At 38.6% G+C, this 24,834-nt stretch overlaps 1 protein-coding gene across 1 annotated transcript in view; it reads right to left on the bottom strand.

Moving 5' to 3' along the window:
- Nucleotides 1–344: 344 nt before the first annotated feature.
- noc3l (NOC3-like DNA replication regulator) overlaps nucleotides 345–24,834 on the bottom strand; it is a 49,114-nt gene continuing 24,624 nt past the window's right edge. The window contains exons 8-21 of the mRNA XM_048608655.1: nucleotides 19,884–19,977; nucleotides 16,794–16,969; nucleotides 16,327–16,455; nucleotides 10,961–11,092; nucleotides 10,743–10,823; nucleotides 8,825–8,925; nucleotides 8,596–8,668; nucleotides 8,429–8,492; nucleotides 8,183–8,254; nucleotides 5,234–5,415; nucleotides 4,044–4,172; nucleotides 3,520–3,617; nucleotides 3,116–3,200; nucleotides 345–2,631 (exon numbers count right to left, since the gene is read on the bottom strand). Coding sequence (XP_048464612.1) covers nucleotides 2,503–2,631; nucleotides 3,116–3,200; nucleotides 3,520–3,617; nucleotides 4,044–4,172; nucleotides 5,234–5,415; nucleotides 8,183–8,254; nucleotides 8,429–8,492; nucleotides 8,596–8,668; nucleotides 8,825–8,925; nucleotides 10,743–10,823; nucleotides 10,961–11,092; nucleotides 16,327–16,455; nucleotides 16,794–16,969; nucleotides 19,884–19,977 — 1,545 coding nt within the window. The 3' untranslated portion in view covers nucleotides 345–2,502. The remainder of the gene's footprint in view (nucleotides 2,632–3,115; nucleotides 3,201–3,519; nucleotides 3,618–4,043; nucleotides 4,173–5,233; nucleotides 5,416–8,182; nucleotides 8,255–8,428; nucleotides 8,493–8,595; nucleotides 8,669–8,824; nucleotides 8,926–10,742; nucleotides 10,824–10,960; nucleotides 11,093–16,326; nucleotides 16,456–16,793; nucleotides 16,970–19,883; nucleotides 19,978–24,834) is intronic.

Below are 24,834 nucleotides of genomic sequence, written 5' to 3'. Positions count from 1 at the left end.
ACAAAGGGACCTTTTGTGTACAAGACCATAGATCCCTAAAGGTATCAGCACAGGTAAACAGAGTGATAAAGAAGACATACAGGATGCTTTTCTGAAGAAGGGTCCTGACCCAACACGTCAACTTTCTTGCTCCTGATCCTCTGTGCTCCTCCAGCATCGGCAGTTCTTACAATCTCTGATACAGGATGCTTGCCTTCATTAGCTGAGGCATTGAATATAGGTACAGGGAAGTGTTGTTGCAACTTTAGAGAATAGTGGTTAGGCCACAGATGGAATGCTGTGTGCAGTTCTGGTCACCACACTAGCAGAAGGACATGATTGCACTGGAGAGGATGCAAAGGAGATTTACCAGGATGTTGCCTGAACTGCAGAATCTGTTATGACGAGAGACCGGATAAGCTGGGTTTGTCTTTGTTGGAGCAGAGGAGGCTGAGGGATTCAAAATTATGAGAGGCATAGACAGGATAGATAGAGAATATTTTTCCCCATCGCAGATGTGTCTAAAACTAGACAGCACAAGTTTAAGGTGAGGAGAAAGTGGCTTAGAGAGGATCTGAGGAAACATTTCTTCACCTAGAGGGTGGTAGATATATGGAATGCACAGTTTGAGTGGGTAGTTTAAGTAGGTACCCTGGCAACATTTATGCAGCATCTGGATGAGCATTTGAAATGCCAGGGCATAATAGTCTATGGACCAAGTGCTGGTAAATGGGATTAGTGTAGTTTGGCCCACCATGTCTATGCTGACCAACAAACATCAAAGGGACTATTTCTATGCCTCCAGCATCAGGACATCCAGCCCTTAGAATTTGTGAATCGAATTAAGCTTAGGAGATAGAAGTCTCCCTTCTATAATGAGTAAATAGTAAAATTGATGGAATAGAGCCAGTGACTCAAATATAAAAGAGGCACAGGAAACAGTTAAACAATGATACACTTTGACGACTTGAAATTGAAGTATTCTATGAAGAGTGTGATAACAGAGAGCTTAGTGTGCTATTCAGTTGCGTTAGCCTGCTTTTATATGTAATTTATTTTCATCTGGATTTTCAGGAGATTTTGACAAGGTTCTTCAAAAGGTGAGTGGGCAAAATTAAAATGTTTGATATTGGTGTGGATTGAGAATTTGTTTAGAGACCAGAAACAGAGTAGAACGCCAATGACTAGTCATTAACCACACATATCAGTGCTCGAGCCCCAACTATTCATGATGTGTAAAGTAACCTGGATGGAGGAACCAATTTCCAAATTTGCTGATGACTCAAAACTAGATGGAATTGAGTTGTAAGGAAGATGCATGCTTCAGGGTTGAGTGTGGGTAAACACGAGACAGATACAGTATAACATGGATAAATAGGTTATACACCTCAATGTGAAAAACAGAAAGCAAGACTATTATTTAGATGGTGATGTGTTTGGATATCTGGTGTCCTTGTACACTAGTCAATGGAAGTAAACAGGCAGGTATACCAAGTAAATGTTGTTTTGATCTTCATTGCAAAAGGATTGGAGTTTAGAGGTAGGGATGTTTTACTACAATAAGACAAAGCCTTGGTGAGATCATAGCTGGAGTACTGCATATAGTTTTTGTCTCCCTACCAAAGAAAGGATATACTTGCCACAGATGGGATACAGCAGAGGTTCACTAGGCTGAAGCTGGGGATGGCAGGACTGTCCTGTGAGGAAAGATCAGTTTGACTGAGCCTGTATTCACTAAAGTTTAGAAGGATGACAGGGGATCTGATTGATTGAAATGTATAAAATTCTAACAGGGCTGGACAGAGACTAGATTCAGGGAGGAGGATTCTCCTGGTTGGGAAGTTTAGAACCAGGGGGCAGTCTCACTATGTTATGAATCATTTAATACTGGGATAAGGAGGAAAATGTTTTCACTCTAAAGGATAGTGAACCTGTGGAGGCCAAGTCACTGACTATATTCCAGAAAGAGAGAGAAATTTTAAAGGCATCACAGAGGATTGGGAGAAAGAGATAAAAGATGAACCAGGATCATACTGAAAGGCAAAGCAGGCCTGAATGGCCTATGGCTGCTCCTAGTTTCTATCCCTTGAGCAATTTCATAACTAGGAAACATTTATATAAGGTTTTGTCAATTATTTATTATTCAAAAGTAATAGTTTACAGACTGAAAGCTTTCCCCCATTATATATTTAAGTGGACAACAACATGTTTTATATAAATATCTTTGTTTTAAAAAAAAGCTATAATTGTTAAATTAGCCCAAGAAAAATAATTTTTTGTACAGGATTGTACTGTGATCTGTACAGATCAATGTCATAACTAGTTATTATTGCTCACAAAGGAAAGAGCAAGGCTATGGATGATTGATTCACTTTTGCTTACACATAATCACAGTGGATACCATGAATAAATCACAAAAAATGAATTAATACAGGTAGTCCAATATTTGTTTAAATACTGCAACTTGTATAAACCTTTTTGTTTGTGAACCGCCATATGTAACGAACATCCAACACTCTTCAATCATGTTTGTAATTCTGCTCGGAAACTTTCAGCAAATTTGAGATCAGCTGTGATGAAGGGTTTCTCAAGGAGCCGATTAATGTGCTTTTGTAGCTCTGAATCAAGGATTGCAGTCTGTGTTGTAGACTTCTGAAATTATAGCATCAATCACAAGCTTAAGGAGTGGTAGTCAAGTTTTATAAGAACATATTCAAACTTTAATACTCCACATTAATACAGAAATGACTTTGTTTTTGAGGCTGCAGATTTGGGACCCTCTTGTGGCACAGTGGTAGTGTCCCTATCCCTGGACCAGGAGGCCTGGGTTTAAGTCCCACCTGCACTGTAGGTGTGCCATATCATCTCTGCGCTACTTTTATTTCTAATCAACGTGCTTAGTAATACTAGGTAAATTTGACAGATTTTGTCTCGAGATACTGAGCACATTTGGTCATGAGGAAAGAGTTTCACAGGCAGGAGAAACAATGCACAAAATTTTTCACCCTACTATGAAATGTCTTACTCTAATAGGTGTGATTAATCTAGTCAAATACTGTTGTTACATCAATTAGTACAAACATATTACTACAAAATGGATGAAGGAGAATAAAGGGGCATTTACAGTTTGTTCTACCTTTTTTTTTGATCCAGAAGATGTGATTGGAGGATTGAAGGTCATCTCTTTCATGCTGAACTCCTCAAAAAGCTCTGTAGCATGCCTGGGTCAAGTAGATAAATTCATGGTGATCACAGTATACAGTACTCCCTAATTCTCAATAAACAAAGAATTTATTTAGTGCCTATCAAATCGTAAGAGCATTTTGTACCCAATGGACTCACACAGAAGTTGTGGGCAAAAGTGGCAGTCAGTTTGTAGACAGTGGATGTGACTTTGCATCTTCAATAATTAGTGGAGCAGCAAAAAGCATTTGAGAAACTGATTGCAAACTGTGGTTTGTAATGAACAAAGTGGTGGTTGTGGAGACCAGAATTTATAACAATGCAGTTATTTTGATGTAAAACAGTAAAATTCCTTACTTTCTGCTTAATTCCATTCTCAGAGCTCCAGAGCCCTCTGACGGAGCACCAACACTAAGATGTGCTGCAAAACTCCGTACCATAGGATGAAAATGTCTCTGCAATAAAAAGTTGGAAATTATGCGGTTATCCTGGATTCTAGTGACTTGGAATGCACTGGGGCCAACAGATTGAGAATAGACAATTTTCCAGCATATTTACTGCAGTACTAATACAACAGGCATTAGCACAATTAAATCAACAACGTTATTGATGAACATCCCAGATGTTGTCATACAAAAAAAAAACATACAGGGATTAAACAACATGAATGTTTTAACAAATGAATATTAAAAAAATATTGTACTACAAATCTGGAATTAATATATTACAAAAGAAAATAGTCTCCTCTTGAACGAACTTGAAAAGGACTTCTAGATTTCTACTTGTTGATATCGAGTTTCATATTAAAATGTTTCCTGTTTACTTGTGCAGAACCAACAGGATTAAATAGACAATGTTATACAATGAAAAACTAAGTTTACCTGGAGGTAGTGTAACTCCCACAATGCAGTATTTTGTGCATTACAGTATTCAGGTTCATTAAGCTCTGGCAGATAAAGTCCACTACCATGGGATTCATTATCGAGCAAAATATCTGTCTTCGGAAACGACTGGAAGAAATATTTTAAAAATACACATGGTATAAGATTCAATTCAACTTTAGCCTTCTCATAAGGAAGAAGCATTCCTACTATAAAGTAGTTACATAAATGTCAAGTACAAAACTGACTAAAACGGTAATGTGGTTCCTCAGCAACAATCACATTTATTCACTTTCACACAGGTATCCAATTACACAGAGTAGTAGTTAAAAGGATTATACTATGTTGAGAAGACCTCAATAATAGCAAAGTGCAAGTTTTAAAGGTAAATCCTGATCCGTTACAGACGATGGTAGCATTTAACTCATCAAGGACACATAATAATCATATGGCATGGCTAACTTTATAACAAGAATAACTACAAAATCTTTTACTGAACCATGCAAGACATACTGGGGAAAAAAAAAATCAAAATAATGTAATTGTTAATGGTAAAGAATGTGTTCTGCTGTATTCAAGAATTGATATCCTAATACGACACCCATTACATTTATTTACAAAGTGCTTTCAACTATTTTAAAAAAAGACACCCTAAGGCACTTCATAGAAGTGAAAGAGTAAATCAAATGTTGAGATGAAGACAGAAATACAAGTGGTGACAAAAACCATCATTGAGAAAGTACATTTTAAGGAGAGGGAATATGAAGACGGGAAGGGGATTATGTAAAGATTTTTAAAAGTGGAGACAAGCAGTTGACGGCTAGGTTGCTATGGTAGCTGTAAGGATGAAACAGGAGATGCATAAAGTCCCAGAGGATTAGAGTATTCAGTGGCTGAACCGATGACAAGTGACTCTATGGAGGTTATAGGGATAGGAAGGAGTTAGGCCATAAAAATAATTTTAAATAAAAAAATATGGGGGATCAGAAGGCAGCAAAAAAATGAGGGATGGTGGCGAGCAAGATTTCATGTGTGTTGGGATATGTGAGTTAGACACAATGGCACAGTCATTTTGTGGTGACAACGTCATGGATAAGTTGAGCAGAAATTGGCCAAGAGATGGATGGAAGGAAGGTCACACTGCAGCTTAATCACAAATAGTCAACATTTCCTAGGATGAGAGCACTTACATTCATTAACACCCTATTAGTTGCCAGGATACCGATGGTAGAATTGGGTAGAACATTAAGTGCAAGAGTAGTCAGACGTTTCAAATAAGCATTAGCACGTTGCAAAGAAACTTGTTTTCTGCGTTTTGTCAGCATCACGTCTATACATTGCAGCAAAATCAAAACATCTTCATTTGTATCCCCTGAAAAACAGAAACAATTGTGTTCAAACATCTCTCAAGATTGTGATAATCTCACAACAGAATAAGGCCAACTACTTGAATTGCTATTGCCAAGATTTTTATGCACACCACATCAGAAAACACTGCAACTTGTCTGCAGAGACGTTAATGATCAATCACAGAAGAGGCACCAGGAATTACCAAATCATTTTTTAAATTCTGGATAATGAGAAAAGATATCAAAGTACACAGCAGGATATAGAGCAGCTGGGAAGTTGAAGTTCAATCTAGACAAGAGTGAGGTGATACATCGAGAGGGCAAATGCAAGAAGAATGTATACTATAAATGGATGGACCCATAGGAGTTTTGATATACAGAGGGATCTTGGGGTCCAAGTCTATAGCTCCCTGAAAGTGGTAAAGAAGGCATAGTTGGGACACTAAGTACAAAAGCTGGCAAGCCCTGTTGACACTACGTGATTAGTCAGGCCACATTTGAAATACTGGTTACAGTTCTGTTCGCTACACTATAGGAACGATGTGGAGGCTTTGGAAAAGATGCAAAGAGGTTTACCAGGATGTCAGCTGGATTGAAATCTATTATTATTAAGTGAGGTTGAACAAATTTGGATTATTTCACTACAGTGTTGGAGGCAGAGGGTGACCTGATCAAAGTATATAATTTTATGAGAGGCTTGGATAGGCTGGACACTCGAGAATCTTTCTCCCAGTGTGAAAGTATCAAATTCTATGATGCATAGGTTTAAGGTGAGAGGGGGTAAGTTTACAGGAGGAGTGCAAGGAAGTTTTTTTTTTTTTTTTTTTTACACAGAGGGTAGTAGATGCCAGGATCAAGCTGTAGGGGAGGTGGTTGAAGCAAAGTTTAACAGGCATTCAGACAGACACATGAAAAGGCAGGAAGTAGAGGAATATAGACCATGTGCAGGCAGATGGGATTAGTTTAGAATAGCATCATGGTCGGCACAGACATGGTGGGGCCAAAGGACTTGTTCCTGTATTGTACCATTCCATGTTCTTGCTAGATTGGATTAAAGTCTCTTCTCTGCTGCTCTGGTTGAAGGACCCAACAAGAAATGAACACAGACATTCTCAAACGTTGTTTATATTAGAAAAGGCTCATAGCACACACCACCTAAATTGATAAATGGGTAATTCAGAAAGATTAGACTGAAAATTGGAACCAAAGAAAGAGCTCTGTAGGTTAGTGAACTCCAACTGGTGTCAAACCATGAAATTAACCTTCAAACAACTGTAAAGAAAGGAACAAAATTCTGCAAATAAAAAGTACAATAAAAATATTCACTGAACTTTAATTCTCCACAGAAGAACAGAAATAGGATTAGGCACTTCAGGTGCACCATTCAATTGGATCATGGCCAATCTGTAAACAACTTCATTTCTGCACTTTTATTCCACGTTTTCAGATAAATTTTTGGTTAGTAAGAATATCAATTTCGGTCTTTCAAACTTTCATTTGGCCCAGTGACTGTAGTCTTTGGGAGAGATTGCCACTATCATTCCTGTTAAAATGAAAACACTTACCAATTTCTGTGGTAAATGAACCATTATTATCCATCAATTGTCTAAACTCAAGAGTACACAAACCATGGTTACTATACCTGTCCTTATAATTCTTTAACTGCTGTTATCATTCAGGTGAATCTGTGCAGTAGCTATTTCAATCAACCTGTTGGGACTTATGACACAACTTCAGAACAAGTGGGATTGAACCCAGACCTTCTTGTCCAGAGATAAGGATACTAGCACTGTGCCACAAGATCCCTTCCCTGAAGCAGCATCTTCCTTATGGTTCAGTATCAAAAAATGACGCAGCATTCCAATGGGATCTGGCCGTGGCTTGGGCATTGCTTTTGATACTTTTTGACATGTGTTTTTAGGGAGTTATGTATACAGATACCAACATTCTTTTACCCCTCTGCAGATTCTAAGCTTTTACCATTAATATTGCTGTTTCTCTATCTCATATCCAAAGTGGCTCACTTCACATTTCTCTACATTGAATTGCATCTACCATAGTTTTACTCATTCAGTTTGCCTATACGTTTGCAATTTACTGCTAACTTCAGCATCATTTGCAAATTTGGATATAGCGTTATTTTCTTCATTCATCCTAGTCATTAATATATACAGTGAAAAGCTACAGCCCTACTATAAATGCCTGGAGAACACCACGAACCAAAAAAACAAAATTTTATCTTTGTCCTGTTTCTTCCTTTCCAAACAATTACCAACTCGTATCATAACACTGTTTCAATTTACATACATGCTCAATTTTGCCACACTTTTCCTCTGCAAAATTAAATCAGTTAACAAGGTAACAGGATTAATACGAACAGACAGAACACACTAATGGGCTTCAAAAATTTACATACCAGCCTTTCATTTGGCACAGCATAATTTGAAGGAATCAGTAAGACTGTTCCTATCAATGCAATTTCCTTATTGAGCAATGAGTGAATACTCAAGCTGATTGGATGTCACATGTGGCACTTGACCTGTCACAGACTCGTTGTTTGTTATAGTAGGGCTGTAGCTTTTCACTGTATATATTAATGACTAGGATGAATGAAGAAAATAATGCTATATCCAAATTTGCAAATGATGCTGAAGTTAGCAGTAAATTGCAAACGTATAGGCAAACTGAATGAGTAAAACTATGGTAGATGCAATTCAATGTAGAGAAATGTGAAGTGAGCCACTTGTTAATCTATTCTTAATTTTAAAAAAAACAGAAAATTAAAATTACCAGCATGTAGCACAAACAACATCTTATAAAGTTGAGTGTAGAATTTCATTGGATCAATGTGCAGCACATCACCTGAAGAACAGACAGAAAGTTGAAGGATTTAATTTTTAGACTCGGACCACAATTAAGTTTCAACATGAATAGTTTTAGAAAATCACAATCTTATCAAGATATATTGTGAAATACAAAACCAACTGCCACCTTCAGTTCAGTAATACAGCTGAAAATCTTCTCACAGGAGCCTACCTTGTCCAGAAAGTACATGAAAGGCAGCCTGAATACAGTGAAGGCACTCCCTGTAATGAAGACTCTGTAACGAGAGTGTGAAATTCAGCAATCAATACAAGAGCAAACTGTCTATCCATTGATTGTAATATAAAATCTCTCCAGTAATGGGAATAACTTGCACTCACCCCAGAGTCAATTAGAGAAGAGAGAACCACCAGAAGATCATCAAAGAATTCCACATTAATGAGGTGAGCAAATCTGAGAGAACATTTTGTAAGGTTAGTTTCTAGGTGGAAAGAACACTGAAAATATGGGCGATTATAGGCAGGGTTGTGTGATGGATAACTATAAGAGTCAAATCACAAAATTTAAATCAGTGTCAAATATACAAATGAATTAAATGCGTTCCCTTACTTGGCAAGGCCTTCCAGAACACCAGGAAGAAGTACTGATTTTTGTGCTTTCTTCAGGATTCTGAAGTACGTCAGAAACACAACATTCAGGATTTCAGTATGCTGTCAGCAAGACAGAAAGCCCCATTAGCAAAATCTTGATTTGGGATAAATACAAATAAAAAAATCTATTGACAAAAGTTCAACAACTTTTGTAGAAACAATTCATGCACACAACTATTTAAACTTTAGCATTTTCCAACTATGTAATTAATAAAATACAAATCCTCATTTTAAGTTATGCTGCAAAACACCATTTCACTTTAATATTGTTTTAGTTTTAAGGCATATTCCTACTCAGTCCTGGTTTGACATGGCTGCCCCATCCCTGTCCTTGACTCTTGGAGTCATCTCCCCACTGCCCTTGCTTCTTCCCTTTGGTGTTGCTTTCCTCTGGTGTTACCGTGGACTTGCCTTCCAGAGCAGCTTTGCTTCCTCCCCCATCCCCCAAGTCTTGCACTCCCTCCTCATCAGTAGCTTACCTTGGGCTGCTCCCTTTGTAATTGAAGCCAATCCATTGTCCTGGCTGTGGTTCTGAACACACACCAAGGGCCTCCATCTAGTGGCAAAATTGATCAGTGCAGTGAACTGTATTCACAACTTCTGCCACTAGATGGAGCCTGGTCAATTGAAGCTTTATCATAGGAATTTATTTTGAACATTTATTTGTAGTAACTACATTTATATTGTAAAATCTGTTTTAAATCAACTCATGTTCTGCGAAGGTAGGGCGCCTCTACAGCAGGTGGGACTTGAACTTGTATCTATCACTGCGCCACAAGACCCATTATATTTAGTATTTTAGGTATATTTTATAAAAACATATAAATTTAACAAATTTATGAATGTTGGCATTTTGGAATGCACATAGTTTAAATTTATTAAGCTTTTTCAAAGTTCTTTTTTGTTCAGAAGGGTCATGAAGTACCTGTATGGTGTTCCTTTTATATTCAGTAATTTAAGTTGCAAATTATTCCAGGAACTTAGGACACAATATCTCAAACTGTAAACTACTTTTCTGAGCAATAAAATGCCCACAGGAACCGAACTCTGGCTTTAACAGCAATTTATATAGGAAACTATGTGTCATTTAAAAGTCATTTCACTTTAAGTCTCAAATTTCAGGAACACAGCTACAAAATTAAATGAGGACTTCCATAACAGAAACTGGTTTAGTAGATCGTGAATCACTATGGCATATTGCAAACGTGTGGTCGCCAACACACAAAAAAAACTTGTAACGGGGAAAAGACATATCTCCTAGGGAAAGCAGTCCTACAGACTAATGCTGGCTTTAGTTTTTGCTTAAGGAGTGGAAGACACAGAATGGCATTGCAGGCAAATTGTAGCGTTTTTAATACACTACAAAGGTTTTATGACAGATGCACCAACCAACCAACCAACCAATAGCTGTAAACACATAACAAATTAAGTATGTCTATGTTGCGTACAAGGGCTTTACGGAATGATTTAGAGTAATTAAAAGAGGAATTTTAAAGTTCTAGAGAAGCCTTGTGATTATTTAAATTTTTTTGTTTGTCAAATACAAACACCTCACCTTCTACTCAGTTTTAATGTTTTAAGTCATGTTTATCTGCATCATCTTTCAGTCCAACTGCAAACACTCCAGCATTTACTGTGGCATGACATACATTGCAAATCATCTTGGTAACCTTGCCATACCACCAATATGAACAAGAACGTGGTTTACACATCTCCAACTGCTGCAGTCTTTGTTTTAAAATTTCAATAATTTAGTAATCTACTGTGAATTTAGGTTCTGACTTGGCTAGATTGAAATTTTGACAGTGTGCTTTTACTACTTAGGAGCAAGTCAAAGATATAGAGACATTAAGGGTTGAAACCCAGAAACCACATACCAGTTTCAGTTTTTTGTCTTTACTTTCTGAAGCTTCAGTTTCAAGAAGTTCTTTCTCTAATTTCTCCTCTGCTTTTTTCCACTGAAAAATAAATATTTTATAAACCAATTGATCCACTTGAGTCAAAGCACAGAGAATCATCATATTAACAGAGTAGAAAAAAAACTTCCCCACAGTTGCTTGGTGTTGCAAGGAAGGCCAGACAGTGGAAACATTACCTTTCTCTGCATCCTGGAAAGATTTTTCCTCTTCTCTTTGTATGTCATGAAGTTTTTTTTAGGGGCAATATCCTCTGAATCTTTTTTAACTTCTACTTCCTTAATTCGCAAGGCAAGAAATGTCTTAAGCACCTAATTGACAAAATAGAATTATACTTAAACAGATTGGAATTGGAAATTCAGACAGATATTTTGTATCTTATGGTGTGGAATTAGTTACCAGGGAAGACCCATGAAAGTAAAAATACAAATGGATTCAGCAAAATTAAATGGATTTCTGTACAGCAAAGGGTGGAAGTACATGCATCTATTTATAAAAAGGAAAGGGAGCACTAAAAATCCAGACCTATTTGAACATAGGAACAAGAGTCGGCTACTCATCCCCTCAAGCCTATTCCACCATTCAATGATATCATGGTTGATCTGTGTCTAATTGCATACACTTGCCTTTGGCCCATAACCCTTAATAATTTTGCTTAACAAATATTTATCTCAGGTTTAAAATTAGCAACTGATCCCGCATCCACTGCCATTTATGGAAGAAAGATCCAAACATCTATCACCCTTTGTGTGTAGAAGCGCTTCCTAACATCTGTCCTGAACTGTCTGGTGTCTAATTCTCAGACTACACACCCTAGTTTTAGACTCCCCAATCAGTGGAAATAGTTCATCTTTACCCACCCTGTCTTTTCCTGTTAATATCTTGAAAACTTTGATCAGATACCCTCTAAGCTTCTAAATTCTAGAGAGAACAGGCCGAGTTTGTATCACCCCTCCTTATACCTTAACCTCGAATAGCTGATCCATGCTTTTCAGTTTCAAATGCTACATTGAACTCAATCGTGTTATGATCATTATTTGATAAATGTTCACATATAATTAGGTTACTAATTAAATCTGGCTCATTACTCATCACTAAATCAATATTGCTTGCCCCCTTGTTCCATACTTTTTGTATTGCTGTATGAAACTATCCTAAACACACTACAGAAATTCATTACCTTTCTGAAAGAAACTTGTCTGCCTCTCCCAATCTCTTAAAATTTATAATCCCTCATTAATACTACTCTGGCTTTGCTACACCTTGCCTAATTTCTGCATTAATACAATCTAGCACTTCAGAACTGCTACCATGGTCTGTACACAACACCTATTACAGTTTTAGATTCTTTTCTGCTCCTCAGTTCCCCACCTCCATACAGTCTCTACTGAATGCTTTTCCCTCATTATGTCCTCCTTCACCACTGAAGTAATTTTGTTTCTAATCAGTAAGGCTACTGCACATTCTCTGCGATTTTTCCTGTCTGTCCCATAAATGTTATAACCTGGTATGTTTAGCTTCCAATTCAGACCATCTGAAGCCACACTTCATGAATGGCTACATAATCTCCAATTTCAATTCGTGCCACAGCTCACTTAATTTATTCCTTAAATTCCACGCATTTGTATACAGAACTCTTATATGGACCACACACGGTAACCCTCAGCACTGATGCTTTATTCACCTATTTATTAATTTTCTCTCTTTCAGTTTAATCAATATACTTATAGTTTTAACATTCCCTGCCATATCTAAAGTGACATTCCTGATTGTTTCTTTATTCTCTATCCTGTAAATTGATTTTGAATCTGTATTAACTCCTCCTGAGCCACACCCCCTCCCAGTTCCTTGTGACCTTATTTAGCCTTTTCACTAGGTCATCGGTCCCACATTGGTTCATGTGGAGCTGGTCCCAATACAGTTCATTCCTGTCCCAAAACTGACGCCAGTTTCCCAAGAAATGGAACCCCTCTTTCCTGCACAGCTCCTTTAGCCATGTGTTTACTTCTCTAATTTTCTTATCTTTTCGCTAATTTGCATGTAGCTCAGGTATAATCCAAATATTAGAACTTGAGGTCCTGTTATTAAATTTTGTTCCTAATTCCCAATATTCCCCAAACATGGCCTCTTGCCTACTCTTGTGATGTTGTTGGTCCCAACATGAACCACAACAACTGGATCCTCCCTCTCCCACTCCAATACCCTTTCAAGGTGGTTTGAGATGACCCTTATGCTGGCACCAGGCAGGCAACATACCATGCAGGACTCTTGATCCTGCTTATAAAGGATGCTATCTGTACCTCCAGTTATAGAGTCCTCCTCCAGATCTCTTTTTGCACCCTCTGCTTTAATGGCCTCCGAGACCACAGTTCAGTGGTCAGTTTGCCCAACCTCCCTACAGTCCTTTCCCTCATCCACTCAGGGACCAAGTTACTGACACTTGTTACACGAGGTCAAGAGCTGAGGCTCAGCTAGTGCTAAGTTCAGGATCCTTCTATCTGCCTCACTTACAGTCACACCTTCCTGTCCCTGACTACTGTTCAAATTTGGAGTACTTTACCTATGTGGTGTGACTGCCCCTGGAAACTAAGCCCCCATGTAACTCTCCCTCTCCTTTATGTGGTTGCACTGTTCAAAGCTCTGACTCCAGCTCGTCAACTCTGAGCTGGCAACCTCAGGCAACCAATATTTGATGTGGTCACTATGAATCACAATGGAGTCCACCCCCTCTACACATTATGCAGATACAACACATCGCTTGGCCCTGCACTGCTAAATTATTAAATTAATTTTAATTCATATTTTTAAATTTCCTTCTGGCCTTTAGTTTTTTATCTATAAAATATTTCTCTAACATCTTTAATCTGCAAGCAACTTAGAATAGGTATTCAAATTAACAGTTACTTACCAACCAATGAATTAATGGCTTTTCCTGAGAATACCCCTTTTAGACCCACTGTTTCTGATTCCCGAGTTTACTCCACCGTTGGCTCCCTCCTCTCTTTCCAGGCTCTTAAGTAAGTGTACAAGTCTCCTCCTTTGCTGGCTCCTCTTTCCCGTCACACCCCAGATTCCCCAAAAACCCCGAACCTGAAATGTTAACTCTGCTTTCTCTCCACAGGTCCTGCCAGACCTGCTGAGTTTTTCCAGCAATTTCTGATTTTGGTTCCTAAGACCTTACTTGGATATTAGAAAGCAGAAGTTATACTCACATACAACAAACTCCACAAACTGATGTATATGTATACTTTAGAATCATAATGTTACTTGCTAGTGAATCAACATAGCTCATATTAAGAATGGTGTGATACAGTAAAGCACCCAAACCAACCAAATTTCACTATGCTTAGCTTTAGTTCATTATTTCTGTCAATTTGTTTCTGTGCACCTCCCATATCCATTAAGGCTACGAAGATGGACATAAAACCTGTTTTCCCAGATATTTTAAAGGAGAGTGAGAGCAACCATGGTAACTGAGTAATTTTCCATCTTGAGCTGACGAGATGAAGCAACTTCTAATGTTGCCATGCAGATATTATTTGAACAAAGTAGTGAATATAAATGCATACATACACATCTCATTACCAGCACTCTAAAACATCATGTCAAATTAAGCTCTTTAGAACTTGGATGTTGTCACTTTTATTCTTTCAAATTCAATTTGCCTGCAACAACCCCATAATACTTATTAGACAATATATTCAGATTATCCTAGCATAAATTAAAGCAAACGATCAAGTGACATGGGAAAATACTTTTTTTACACAGTGAGTGGTTAGGATCAGAAATGCAGTGCCTTACTGCATGGAGCAGGCAGATTCAAGAACTTTCAGAAGAGAATGGTTAATTAGCTGAAGAAAAAAATGCAGGACCACAGGGGAAAGACGGGGGAGTAGGACTGGGTGAGTTGTTTTCACAAACAGCCAGCAGAGACACAATGACCTCTTTTATGCTATAACCATTTTATGATTCCATAATTTACTCCTCATAATTCTAATCCTATGCCTGCACAGCATACCACAATACCCTTGACATTCTCAAAGTAATGTAGGCCTGAAAGTTTGCAATTCAAGCATTTAAAATGCAATCTTAAAATTAAAGAAACATTCTGAAAATTAGCAGCGCTTATAGTACAGTCTGGGGTCCATCATTAAACTAAACTCACTGACACTAACATATTGCCCAATTTGCCTGAGGGTCTAAATGGAGAATCTTTCAGCTGTTTTTGAAGAGATGAAAGAAATGCAAAAGTAACAAGTAAATTAAGCACGCTTCTGTACCTGCAGCCACAACATTCTCTCACTGCGGGGCCCTAATAAGTGCCTTGCGGTAACTTACAAAATATAGTTTGAATTTACACATTTTAGTTAAGGTTGGACAAATCAACATTGGGGTTATGAACCATTTGAGAGACTGGAACAGAATGTACCTGTATAAGGAAGAACTTCATGACAAGTATAAATCTTCAGACTGCGTCTAGCAGTAATTACACAGCAAATATGAAGTGGTAATGTCAAGACTATTATTAAGATTTCAGTAAATCTTTAGGACACCAGAATTAGTCAATTTAATGTTATATGTACACTTCTCTTTTATATCCATCTCATTCCGTATGTTTGGATGAACTGGAGTTTGATCTGACAAATCAAAAGTTCACCTTTATTTTTAAATTATAACCTGAAGGTTTAAAATGGTTTTGTTTATAATCGAAGTAAATTTTATATTTGTGTTTATAGCCTGAACGTTTTCTGTTCTTAGGGTAAGGCTGCAGTGTTGTGGTATCGTCATTGCATTTGAAATCCAGAACCTCGAGCTAATGATGACAAGAGTTCAAATCCCAGCATGATGAATTTTTTTATGATTTGGAGAAAGTAAACGAATGTACTGTAGCCAACTTCACAGATGACAAAAGCAAGTAGATGGAAAGGCAAATTGCGAGAAGGATACAAACAGCTTACAGAGAGATACTGATGATTGAGTTAGTGAGCAATATGTTGGCAAATGGAGTATAATGTGAAAATATGAAGTTGTTCATCTTAGATGGGTAAACAAAAGAACAGAGCATTTTTAAATGAGAAAAACTGCATAAAACTGCGACACAAATGGATTTGGGGGTACTTGTATATGAAACACAGGTGAGGCACAGTACCATTAACTTCAACATGCCACCACCCAGCTAGCAGCAGCAGAGGTCCTCTCCTTTCGAGCTGGCAGCAAGCACACACAGTGGTGGGCCAAATGGCTGAGGTTGCAAAACTGCCCTTCATTCAGGCCTTAACACTGGAAATTGGCTACTTATGTCTGTTGAAAAACAGCTGGTGCACTTCCCCGTCCTATCTTGGGAAGTTTCCATGGCAGAAATATATAGGATATTTGCTCACCGAGATTCTTATTTCTGTATCTGCGAACCTGTCAAAGGATTGGATAAATTCAAACCTACGTTTCTGTTTGTGTCCTTTCAATTCAGAACACAGCACAAGGTTACGAATGCAGTACACAAAATGATACCAAAGTCTTCTAATTACTTAACCCCATTAGAACTTACCTCCGGTTTGACCTCATAGTTTCTACTTTTAACAAGACCAGAAATTATTTTGACCACAGTGAGGGAGGCCTGGCCAATCTTGTCCTGCTTAAAAAGTCTTTCCACAGCTCCACAACACATTTCTGAAATCTGAAGATATATCACTGTCAAACATCATTTCAAAGAAACATGAAACAACCCATCCCAGAATTTTACAAGTCAAAATGGGATATTCATTCCATCATACCGTTAAGAAAAGGATTGAACTTCCACTGGGTTCTTTTATTTACCCATGTAATTTCAACAGAAGAGCTGTGGAAACACAGGAAGACATTTTCCTCATATCTCCATGCTTCTTCTGTTAAAGATCTAACAAATGAGCTGAGAATCCCACTGAAAACTCGCCTTCACGACAATGTCAGCTTACTTTTTTAACTTTAACCATTATGCATCACATGACTTCAACAAATATTACAGTACAGATTTACCTTTCTTGATGCATCGTTCATAAGTGGTACAACCATCACAGCAATGTTGTTGTGGAAGTTAAAATGAGGCAAAGCCACTAATAGTTCACAAAGACATTTTACAGCCACTTCTGCAAGGCCTTTGTACGCCTTTAATGAAACAACATCACTCTTCTTTTTCTTCATCTGCTTCCAATCTGGGTGTAGAAAAAAAGAAAATACGTTTAAATTCAGAAATGGCTAAATGCCAATAAAGGCTACATTCAGCTGGCTTCCTTTATTAATGCTACCCTTCACTCTATTCTAATTCTACGACAATGACTAATATCACACGATACAAAGTTTGTTCTCAGATATAATCTAAAACCAGCACACTTTACCAACAGTAACTGAACAGTTAAGTCGTCCACTCACTCACGCCATTTAAAGAGAGGCCTTTACTGAATCGAGTTCGGAATGCTAGAGATCTGAATTTTATAGTTATAGAGGGGAGGAGAAGGCATAACAGTAACGTCACTGGACTAGTAATTCAGAGCCCCGGGCTAATGTTTTGTGGGACACGGGTTTGAATCCCACCGTGGAAGATGGAGGAAGTGGAATTCAATAAAATGTAATTCTGGAATTAAAAACTAGCCTAATGGCAACCATGTAACAACCACTGTCAATTATCATAAAAGCACATCATGTTCCTTATGTCCTTTAGGAATTAAAAATTTCCATCCTGTGACTCCAGATCTACAGCAAAATATGAAACTCTCAAGTGTCACGTGGGCAACAGACATTGGCATAACCCGCGATGCCCACATCCCATGAACAAATGTCAGCTGGAACTTTCACTTACATAAACTCCCTTTTCTTGTGGATACTCAGTGTTACTTTTGAAGGAAATGTTCTCAGCCACTGGGAAATTATCAAGGCTGGTCAAACACTTGCAACTTTGGAATAGCAAGACAGCAAGTACAACTCACTGCATCCAAACAACAGGTTTAACATGTTAACACAAAGTATTTTAAAGTGTGGTCACTTGTCACCCAAGTTGTGTACTCAACTTACACAACTCACTGATCAAATCTCATCTGGATTCCACTTACCTCAGATCTATCAGGTAAAGTCACCAACTGCAGCATCTTTGTTAGAATGCCTGCAAGTCACTAATTTGCGGCATTTCCAGAATTTCCTCTCATTACCATTAGGAGGACCAAAGAGCTCATATTTGCCACCTAAAAGTCCAAACCTTCACTTCTAGCTCTGCCCTTTTTTTCATTCCTGATTCAGCCTGAATCAAACAGCACATAACCACAAAGTCCTGTTTAATACAGAACTAAGCTTCAAACCCAACAAAGCTACTAAATAGGCATTTAAATAAGTTGCTGCCTTTTGGATGACATTGGGACCCTGCTTGCTTGTACTGGTGGATGTAAAAGAATCAATCACAATTTCAGGTCACAATTTGAAGAGGAGTGCTCCCACAGTCCGAGTCAACATTCATTCCTCAACTAAATGCTCCTAAATCAGATTAACTGGACATTGATCTATTTGTTATTTAGATCATCTTGCTCAAAAACATCTTTACTTCGAATCTAATTAATCAGTTGTGAAGTGCTTTTGGACTTGTAAGGAACTATCTTAATATGGAAGTTCTCTCCTCTTTTCATAAGCATTGTAAGCTATTTTGAGAGCCACTTTGGATCATCTCATATACACTCCAACTGATGCTCAGCATTCATCTTTTCCTATATAAAGGATCAAGAGATGTAAAAGCCATGGCAGTGATACAAGTTATTGTTACAGTATCTTTTCCCTCTTTCTTATGGGTTAATGAGAAGTGCAGAATTCAGAACTGATATTCTATAGCTGATGACAATTATTTTCAAATCCTTGACTGAATGTTTATTGCATAATACATAAAACCTTTGCCTTAAAATCAGTACTCAAACTTTGAAAACCAAGAAATGCAGGCTCATCTCTATCACTGTTATCAAGTTTGATTCTCCATGTCATGTAATGGAGTAATTCTCAAATTGGAATCCATGGACTGAAGATTTATACAGCGTTTCCACAAAATAGTCTCTCTGGTGGAGAGTGAGTGAGAGAAAAATACAAGGGGAAGGAAGTAAAGGCTGCAAGCTGGCTATTTTATATATATTAATTTATGTATATATTGACGATCGTGACAGTCCCGCATGAGTAGTTGATAGGTTGCCTAATCCTGAACACACACTTTGCTTTATAGTATGGAGTACCTCAGCTGTTGTATTTTTCAGCAGAGTCTTCAATATATTTTGGGTGGAGAGGTAAAGGTGCAAAACTCTTTGCTGTTAAGCTATTAGTATCGATTTAAGCCAGACCTATGCTACAATAATGTATCTTTCTTAACTAATAACACGGAGTAACTGGGCTGAGTTTGCACATATCCACAATATTCCTGAGACTCAGTTGTGCTCGACTGAGTGTGAAGAACTGGAAGGAAGGAAACCAATCTATTTATGGAATAGCTACTTGCTTTGAACCTTAAAAGCATTATTAAAACACTCTCTACAGATAGAACTCTACAATTTGAAAAGGGGTCCGTCAGCTGAAAAAGGATTAACTAATGATGCAACGGACTAATTGTAAGTATGGCAACTCATTCAGTTTCAGTTTGATTAAACATGATGTACATATTCATTTTGATCCATATGATAAGATTCTGGTCTGGTCAGTCTGAAAGTACAGCTAGGCATGATATTTTTCTGTCAATATACAAGACATTGGCAGCTATCTCTGAAAGAAAAGAAAGAGTTGCATTTATACAGTACTTTCATGACAACCAGACACTGCAAAGCATTTCACTGACGATGAAGTACTTTCTGAAGATACTGTGGTAATGTAGGAAACATGGCAGCTAATTTAAGCTCAGCAAACTTTCCCGCGCTTTTTTTAAACAGTGCCATGGGATTCTTTTCCATCCAGTTTAGCAGGCAGACGGAGCCTGGAAACAGGAACTTTGAAATTCAGAGCTGTGTATGCCATCAACTGAGCCATGGCTGGCGCTCTTTGCCATAACTATAATTAATAATTTAGGCAATTTTCTGAAGAAACACAGATTGCGGTGTCGTAAGCATTAAATACCTTTAACAGTCTGTTCAAGATTTTCCAGGTAAAATTTGTACTGACATACTAATCCTTCTTCAAATTCTCTCAGATGCTGGGTTTCTTTTTTGACCTGAAAATAAAAGATACGTCATTTTTATAAATTACAATTTCTTTCCCCCAGCGCTCCAGTGTTATTTATATCTATCTGACTGTATTTTAACTGCTGCAATAATGCTGAAGTCACAGATAAATGCAGTGAAACAAGATAATCTCCACTGTTACGGTGTAAGGAACTCAACAGAATCTCCCCAGATCAATTCAAGGACAATTGTTGAGGACTGTATCTGAAGGGGTGGCAATCAAAAATGAGGGGAAATTATTTACTTTTTTTCCTTATAGTTTGACACTTTACGATGTTACATTCAAAATTATGTATAACAAACACTCTATGACTTTGAACGTATCAAAATGAAGATAACACGATGAATCCTTCCAAGCCAGTTTAAGGTCATACGACCCATCAGACAGTCACAAGTGTAATCTATGGGTAAAACTGCCACAGTCCTACAAGACCATTGGGCTGCTTTCTTATTCGAGAGAGACCACGAGTGGTGGCTTAATCAGAGGGTCACCATGCCTCAGGTGAGGGGAGGGCTTGAGAAGGAGAGTCCTTCATGATAACCTCAGCCAGTGCAGGAATTAAGCCCGCTTTGTTGGCACCACTCTGCATTGCAAACTAGCCATCCAGCCAACTGAGCTAACTGCCACCCTCTTCAATTAGTGAGAGATAGTATATTTGCAATGCCTGCACCTTCATTTGTTCCAGTAGAAAAAATTTCTGAAACACACCTTTATCAGTATTCAGCTGTTAACTGATTATAGAGATATCAAACTGCATCTTAATGGTTGTTGGTGCCACGAGTATGAGCAATCCTGATCAGGGCTGAACTTTGCACCCAATGTTTCCTCTAATTTTTTGCGGTGCCTCCTAGAGGTACATTCAAACCAGAGCATCCACTGAATAGAAGTTATACAGAAATATTTTGGCGATTTGTTTATTCATGTGTGTATTTACATTAGTTTACAGTTCCAAGTATTCAATCTGCGGAAGCAAACAAAATTGTTTGTTCAGCTCCAAAGTCTGGGGACCCATTCAGAGGTGATGCTGCTTATGCCATGTATAACACACAACCAAAATAGGACAACAGTAATTTCTTCACTCCTTTGTTGGCAAGTTTTTTACATCTACCTTTATTTGTCAGCCAATGATTGAAGACCACATCCAGGTTGATACTTAGACCAGATGAAATGTACTACTTGTTAAAGTGATCGATTTCAATCTATTTCTAGATTTAGACTTAATCGAGTACATTAGGCTAAATCTACACTGATTGTCAGGACTTGATGCCTGAAATGTTACACAAATGTCCGGAAGAATGGATATTCACTGAAACTGCGATAGGACAGTGTCCACCAAATCACTGAACGTCTGAATGGAACTCATCCTGATTTCTTCCACAACCAAATATTTGAAATCAGAACATTGTTCAAATATCTTTGTGGTCACATTTCCTTCAAAGTTTGGTCTAAAAATGAAATATTTCAATATCAGTCGTACAAATCTTTCTTTTCCAAATTTATAATCAATTGTAGCCTAATGAATGCATGCCATTTCAACAACTCTTCTGGAAATCTGCTGTCTGAGTTGTCACGTAGCAGTTAAATAAATTGAAGGATTGCAGCAATGTCAATATCATTGTTTACAACAGCCAAACTTTCTTTTCTCCAACAAACGCATTAACCAAGATACTGAGACTTCAGTTTACTAATCTTGGCCTTGGCAAAATGCATAGCTTCAATTGTTGTCAAACATATCCTCTGAAAGAATTTGCATAGTAATGCCAATTCATTAGAACATTCTTTAGAGCTGTCAATGCAGTAGTGTGATTACTTGAGTATTTTAGGCAATATTGTTTATTGGATCAATGCATTTAGTCACTTGCTTGGATCAAGATACTGTAGTTTCACATTAGTGCACTTAATGCAAACAGTTTTGACAGCCACCTCACTTCATTCACAGTTGAAATGCCACTGCATCACATTGTGCAACTCTGGCAAATTGTTCAAATTGTCTTTCCTTAACAGATGATCTGCTGAATATTATATACTGTTCTTAGAAGCATTGCAATACCTTGCACAACTGAGACCTACTTCCAAGCACTATCTATTCCAAGATCTTCTCTGTGAGCAACACAATGCCGTTCCAATAAATGTTTGATTGGAGTTGAAGCCCAAGGTCAGCCATAGTCAGACTGAATGGCAGCACAGGCTCCATGTGCTATATGGTCTGCTCTTGTTTATACCTCGTGTTCTAAAGGCAGGTTATCCATACATAGGACCATAGCTGAAGACCTGAACAATTGTTCAATGTTTCATGTCAACCACAACTTAACAGCATCTAGAACATAGAACATAGAACATTACAGCGCAGTACAGGCCCTTCGGCCCTCGATGTTGCGCCGACCTGTGAAACCAATCTGAAGCCCACCTAACCTAAACTATTCCATTATCATCCATATGTTTATCCAATGACCATTTAAATGCCCTTAAAGTGGGCGAGTCTACTATTTTTGCAGGCAGGGCATTCCACGCCCTTACTACTCTCTGAGTAAAGAACCTACCTCTGACATCTGTCCTATATCTATCACCCCTTAATTTAAAGCTATGTCCCCTCGTGCTAGCCATCACCATCCGAGGAAAAAGGCTCCCACTGTCCACCCTATCTAATCCTCTGATCATCTTGTATGTCTCTATCAAGTCACCTCTTAACCTTCTTCTCTCTAACGAAAACAGCCTCAAGACCCTCAGCCTTTCCTCATAAGACCTTCCCTCCATACCAGGCAACATCCTGGTAAATCTCCTCTGCACCCTTTCCAATGCTTCCACATCCTTCCTATAATGCGGCGACCAGAACTGTACGCAATACTCCAAGTGCGGCCGCACCAGAGTTTTGTACAGCTGCAACATGACCTCATGGCTCCGAAACTCAATCCCTCTACCAATAAAACCTAACATACTGTACGCCTTCTTAACAATGCTATCAACCTGGGTGGCAACTTTCAGTGATCTATGCACATGGACACCGAGATCTTTCTGCTCATCCACACTACCAAGAATCTTACCATTAGCCCAGTACTCTGTATTCCTGTTATTCCTTCCAAAGTGAATCACCTCACACTTTTCCGCATTAAACTCCATTTGCCATCTCTCAGCCCAGCTCTGCAGCTTATCTATGTCCCTCTGTAACCTGCAACATCCTTCCGCACTATCCACAACTCCACCAACTTTGGTGTCATCCGCAAATTTACTAACCCATCCTTCTACGCTCTCATCCAGGTCATTTATAAAAATGACAAACAGCAGTGGCCCCAAAACAGATCCTTGAGGTACACCACTAGTAACTGAACTCCAGGATGAACATTTCCCATCAACCACCACCCTCTGTCTTCTTACAGCTAGCCAATTTCTGATCCAAACCGCTAAATCACCCTCAATCCCATGCCTCCGTATTTTCTGCAATAGCCTACCATGGGGAACCTTATCAAACGCTTTACTGAAATCCAAATACACCACATCAACCGCTTTACCCTCATCCACCTGTTTGGTCACCTTCTCGAAGAACTCAATAAGGTTTGTGAGGCACGACCTACCCTTCACAAAACCGTGTTGACTATCCCTAATCAAATTATTCCTGTCTAGATGATTATAAATCCTATCTCTTATAATCCTTTCCAACACTTTACCCACAACCGAAGTAAGGCTCACTGGTCTATAATTACCAGGGTTGTCTCTACTCCCCTTCTTGAACAAGGGGACAACATTTGCTATCCTCCAGTCTTCTGGCACTATTCCTGAAGACAATGACGACATAAAGATCAAAGCCAAAGGCTCTGCAATCTCCTCTCTAGCTTCCCAGAGAATCCTAGGATAAATCCCATCCGGCCCAGGGGACTTATCTATTTTCACACCTTCCAGAATTGCTAACACCTCCTCCTTATGAACCTCAATCCCGTCTAGTCTAATAGACTGTATCTCAGTATTCTCCTCGACAACATTGTCTTTTTCCTGTGTGAATACTGACGAAAAATATTCATTTAGCACCTCTCCTATCTCTTCGCACTCCACGCACAACTTCCCACTACTGACCTTGACCGGCCCCAATCTTACTCTAGTCATTCTTTTATTCCTGACATACCTATAGAAAGCTTTAGGGTTTTCCTTGATCCTACCTGCTAAAGACTTCTCATGTCCCCTCCTGGCTCTTCTTAGCTCTCTCTTTAGGTCCTTCCTGGCTAACTTGTAACTCTCAAGCGCCCTAACTGAGCCTTCACACCTCATCTCTACATAAGCCTCCTTCTTCCTCTTGACAAGAGATTCAACTTCTTTACTAAACCACGGTTCCCTCGCTCGACCACTTCCTCCCTGCCTGACAGGTACATACTTCTCAAGGACACGCAGTAGCTGTTCCTTGAACAAGCTCCACATTTCAATTGTGCCCAGCCCCTGCAGTTTCCTTCTCCATCCTATGCATCCTAAATCTTGCCTCATCGCCTCATAATTGCCTTTCCCCCAGCTGTAACTCTTGCCCTGCGTTATATACCGATCCCTTTCCATCGATAAAGTAAACGTAACCGAATTGTGGCCACTATCACCAAAGTGCTCACCTACCTCCAAATCTAACACCTGGCCTGGTTCATTACCCAGTACCAAATCCAATGTGGCCTCGCCTCTTGTTGGCCTATCTACATACTGTGTCAGGAAACCCTCCTGCACACATTGGACAAAAACTGACCCATCTGAAGTACTCGAACTATAGCGTTTCCAGTCAATATTTGGAAAGTTAAAGTCCCCCATAACAACTACCCTGTTACTTTCGCTCCTATCCAGAATCATCTTTGCAATCTTTTCCTCTACATCTCTGGAACTT

This window comes from Rhincodon typus, chromosome 20 (assembly GCF_021869965.1).
Source record: "Rhincodon typus isolate 14 chromosome 20, sRhiTyp1.1, whole genome shotgun sequence".
Taxonomy (NCBI): domain Eukaryota; kingdom Metazoa; phylum Chordata; class Chondrichthyes; order Orectolobiformes; family Rhincodontidae; genus Rhincodon; species Rhincodon typus.
The sequence above is the reverse complement of the archived record's forward strand: the minus strand, read 5'-3'. Positions and strand labels throughout refer to the sequence as shown.